Raw genomic sequence first — 4,709 nt, 5'->3', positions numbered from 1 at the left:
GTTGTTTTTGAACTCCCTCCTTGTTCTCTCTCTGTTTCTTGCTCGGGGCCTTTGCAAAAACAAACACCAAGACGCCTTCGTCAGTTCCGACCCGCACACATACAGTACTCACACATCCACGCCATGCACAAACCCATCCCCCCCTCGGTCACGCACCACGGTCAAATCCTCTTCCTCTCCATCTCGCGCAGAAACACAACAGACTACCGCTTGGCATTCCGCGTCTTCCAATTATCCTTGATGCCCTTGGCCGCCTCAGCGAGGTCCTTCTCCGTGACGCGGTCCTCGATGCTCTCCATGACGCTCTTGATCGTAGAAATGTGATTAGCCTCCGACTTGTCGTCGCGGAACCGGATGATGCGCCACCGTCCCAGGTCGTCCTTGTGACACTCCACGATGCGGTCGTTGAGCGGGTCGCCCAGACCCTTGAGGACCTCCCACTCGTCCTCGGTGATGTGCACGTCGGCAAAGTACTGGTACCGCCCGTCGCCCATGAAGCTCCACAGCTCGGACCGCGGGACCGCCTCATAATCGACAAAGGGCCCCTCGACGTCGTCGTCCCCCTCGCCCGGCTGTACCGTGGGGAAGGTCATCCGCAGCCGGCAGTCGACCGTGTTCTCTTCTGGCGGCTTCCATTTCAAAATATGCGGGTCGGTGCCGTGCTTGTAGTCGCTGCTCACGCACGTGAATATAAGCCCGTCGTTGCCGTGCCGCAGCTTGGGCAAAATCTCGCGAAACATCATCTCAATGCCGTAGCTCAGCTGCATGGCCTTCATCTCCACCAAAAACGGCTGGAAGTCCCGCTCCTCCGGGTACTGCTTGAATAAATCTCGGTAGGGCTTGTAAATGTTCTCGTTGAAGTAGGCGAGGCGCTTGTCGAGCGTCCGTGACATGAGGTCCTGCCCGTCGAGCACGAGGCAGTCAAACACTAGAAAGCGCGGTTCCTTTGTGCCCTTGCCCGTGTCGTCCATGACCAGCTCGCCGTCGATCAGCGTGCGCGTGTGGAACTTTGTCAGGTCGTCCTTGCGCGGGAAGTGGAAGCTGCTGTTCTTGATGAACCAGTAGTCGTTCTTGCGGTCAATTAGATAGTGGATCTCCCGGCCGTCGTCTTCCGTGAGGTACAGCAGATACCGGATGCCGTCTGACTTTTCGCAAACATAGTAGCTGTTTCGCGCACAGGCGCGCTGGTTGTCAGCCAAGAAGAAATCATCGCTCAGCTCCATCTGACAAGTCGAGTGGCCGAAGCCAGTGATACAACGAATGCTGAGCCGGGGGAGGGAGACAACGCGACAGCAACTCACTCTTTATTCCGTAGCTCATCAACATGTTTCCGCGCGAAGCTGACGGGCTGCGCGCCAGGGAAGCTGGTCTGGTTGCGATGCAAGAGATTGGCGACCTCGCGCCGCAGGTCGAACAGCAGCTGGCCGTCGGCCTTGATGCCCGGTTCTGCGATCGAGGCAATCGGGCCCTCGGGGGGGGGACCCTGTACGCCATCCATGGTTGTGGGTGGACTTTTTTCTGGTGTTGCGCAAAAGGAGAGAGAAGGATGTACAAGTCGGGTTCGGTCCCCCGTTGGTCTAGGTAGGTAGCCTTGCGACGCCAAAGTCTCGGAGCTTTATCGGTTTCTTATCGATAAGATAATGAGAAATGACTGTGCATCATCAACGTCAGTTCCGCGGGGTCTTAAAAAGTTGATGGTCAAGTTTCATGGGTCCAAGTGAGACCTGAGAGGTTAAGGTACCCCTGGGGAAGTAGGCAGGTACCTTTCTTTAGGGGCATAGACTGAAAACCTTGTCGACAAGGCAACTGCAAGATCGACCTAGGGAAACAGGTCAAGGCCATATCTGTGGCAGATGAGGCCAAAAAACGCCAAGTGAGGTCAAACACGGGAAACATCGCGGATTTTGAGAGCTCTGATTCGAACTGAGTTAATTAATTGCTTGTAACTATCCCGTGACTTTTACGAATGTCGAATCCCTCGTAAACGCCAAACGAGTCTTGCTGTCCCACGTCAGCCGCCCAGCAAGCTCGGTAGACTCAACGCCTCATCAAATTATTGGGAACAGCTCGTGGCCTCTGAGCCCCGTCTGTTCTGATATCATTGCCCGAATTCCCTTTCTACGTAATACGCTTATGCCACTAACTTTCGTCAATCTTGGCGACTTCGGCTTTGGCATCTTCCCACGTCTCCTTGTTCTTCTTCGCCCACTCAATTTGGCTCTTGGCATAAGCCAACTATGTTAAACCGGGTCAGCATTTCATCATTTCCAGTCCCTTAATGAACGCTCGACTTACCATGTAACGACGCAGGTCTTCTTCCTTATCTCCCTGGAACCTCTTCAGGTCCTTCAAAATACTTGCGCTGGCCTCCTTCACATCATGTTCAGAGACCACCTTCGCCTGCTCAAGCTGCTCGATACTCTCCCTGGTCTTTCCGATCATGTCACGACGAGTTCTTTCGGGATCGACGTCAGCCACACCTTGAATAGCGTGACGAATTGGTCCGAAAATCTTGTTCGTGATGGAGTTGCTGCTCGCGGCCTTCTTATGGCCTGGGGTAGAGTTGCTTCTCTGTGGAACTCCTTGAGTTGCGGTCGGGACTGGCTCGCCGTGAGTAGGAGGAAAGTCGGAGTCGATGGAAGCCGTGTCTTCAGCACTGCCCTCGCGCTGATGGTGTGATGAATTCGCCTCTCTAAGGCTCGTAGATCGTTTCGGTGCCGGTACAATCTGCTGGCTGCTGCTCAAGTACTGCTCGATGCGCTTGGCTTCCTGCTCGCTGCGCTCCAACTGGTCCAGTAGCGTGATCTTCTTGCTAAGTTCATCGCTCGTCTGCTCCTGCTGTACCCGCTTGAGCACTCTGTATTTTAGCACGCTGCGAACAACGCCTGCGAACTGCGCATTCTCTCGCATGGGCTCCGCGAAACTGGCACCTAGAGAGCCAGAGAGTTCCTCGGTTGCGATGTAGGAGGAATCCGCTGCCTGTCCTACTCTCTCAAGGGCTGGACCCAAAGAAGGAGCTTGTTCTGACAACGCGAAAGCGTTGAACTTGGAACCCAATTCACACAGATCAGCCGCCAGCGCGGACAGGTGGCTCAAGGTCCGGCGATTGACTTTTTCCATAGAACCGGACAAAAGCTGCTCCATTTCCTTGATTGATGCCTCATACGTAATGAAGTAGGGGTCAAGTTCTTGCTCGCTCAGGGTGTGGCTGTCGGGGGGGAACCGGCCAAAGACGTGAGAACCGGTGCCAGAGATCGCTCCAGGATCGACACCAGGACCTCCCGTCGTCTTGAGCTTAGCCGAAGTCGATGGCACAGGGAGGAAGTTGTGAGCAGGGGTAGGGTTCGCGGGGTCCAGAGGAGGCGCCTTCAGGATTGATTTGGGCACCGAAGCCACTGGGTGAGAGTGCAATACCTCGCTCTACGATAGGTTAGCGACCGAGTCACGATGAAGAAGATCTGACCGACTCACCCAACTGGCATTGGGGTCAAGAAATCTCCACCAAACACCGTCTGTTCGGACCTCCTCCATGCGTCGGCATCGATTCAAAAACACCGCAAGCATGCGCTTGCGCAGGTCAATAATCTGCTGATCTTGCTTTGCGCTCGTAGGGTTCGCGGCGTAGTCGGCCATGGTGTGCTTCTCGGGGATAGGTGGAATGATTAGAGTAGGGTGCAGTCGGGTCAATGCCTCACGCAAAGACGAGAATTCCGAGTATCGTCGGCGTACTTCGAGGTTCTATGACACAGTTAGTATTTTCATTCTTAGGAGGGCGATCCTTGGCGAAGTCACATACGCCCGTCCGGATGGTGTACACGATATATTTTCCTCCGCTTTCCGCGCTTTTTCCTGCATCAGTAATGAGGATAGTCATGGCCGGATTTTCCCAGAGGATCTGTTCGACGCGGCTTTCGTAGCCGCCGGGCTTGGGGCGCGGGACAAGATCGCCTCTGTCTCTAGCAATCGGCTCATTGTCGCTGCTCTCGACATCGCTGTCTTCGAGGGTATGGGAGCGGTTCTGAGGGGCCTCATCACTTGTAGTCGATGGGGTCTGAGGGATGTCGAATCGCTGGTCTAGAGACTCCCACTCGGCATCAGTACTGTCTGAAGAATCATCCAGATCTATGGTTTCCATCATTTTCTGAATCCTTCAAACGACGAGGGTTGAACTGGAAAAGAACCGCAACATACACTCACGAGTAGTAGGAGAGGCTGGGTTGGCCGAAGAGGAAGTCAGGCTATCTCTCCGGTCAAAGCCCTCGCCATAAGGATTGTTATCCTCATCGTTCCACATCGTGTCGGCCTCGGATTGAAAGGAATAGCAAACAAAGCTATAGGTCGGAAATCAATCGCCCAGAAGGATTTGCAATCTCAATCAGAATGCGCAATCGGGGATGCGCAGCTGAGCCGGGAGCTGTGGGGGGTTGAGGGGTGGAAGTGACGGAGGGTACTTGTCTGTCGGCATGCGACAAGCATGCGGTTGATAATCGCAGTGTCCGATAAATGGTGAAAGCTATCCTGAAGTGAAGGGATTGATCCTGGCAGAATAATGGTCGAGGTGAAAGAGAATCAAGGTACAGACAAGCAGATTCGTCGGGTGGCAGCGTGGGGAGAGGTGATCGGGGCTGCGTGAGGTTGGACTAAGGTAAGCTCCAGGGTGCAGCAAGTGCCTTTCCGGCCGGAGAAGCAGGCAATGACGAAGCCACCTC

The 4,709-nt window shown here is 54.6% G+C and overlaps 2 protein-coding genes across 2 annotated transcripts; both read right to left on the bottom strand.

Annotated features, from left to right (window-relative positions):
* Positions 1-203: 203 nt before the first annotated feature.
* Positions 204-1,498, bottom strand: CORC01_10137 (mRNA capping enzyme; the record flags this gene model as incomplete). The annotated part of the gene is made up of 2 exons (XM_022621766.1): positions 204-1,164; positions 1,302-1,498. 2 exons carry the CDS (start codon positions 1,496-1,498, stop codon positions 204-206), a joined length of 1,158 nt encoding a protein of 385 aa, XP_022471771.1.
* Positions 1,499-2,139: 641 nt separating this feature from the next.
* On the bottom strand, positions 2,140-4,294 carry CORC01_10136 (PX domain-containing protein; the record flags this gene model as incomplete). The annotated part of the gene is made up of 5 exons (XM_022621765.1): positions 2,140-2,235; positions 2,296-3,420; positions 3,472-3,738; positions 3,797-4,122; positions 4,192-4,294. The coding sequence occupies 5 exons, from the start codon at positions 4,292-4,294 to the stop codon at positions 2,140-2,142; spliced, it is 1,917 nt and encodes a 638-aa protein (XP_022471770.1).
* Positions 4,295-4,709: the final 415 nt, after the last annotated feature.

The sequence above is a fragment of the Colletotrichum orchidophilum genome, assembly GCF_001831195.1.
Source record: "Colletotrichum orchidophilum strain IMI 309357 chromosome Unknown Scaffold_97.1, whole genome shotgun sequence".
Taxonomy (NCBI): Eukaryota; Fungi; Ascomycota; class Sordariomycetes; order Glomerellales; family Glomerellaceae; genus Colletotrichum; species Colletotrichum orchidophilum.
This window is presented reverse-complemented; position numbering and strand designations above follow the sequence as displayed.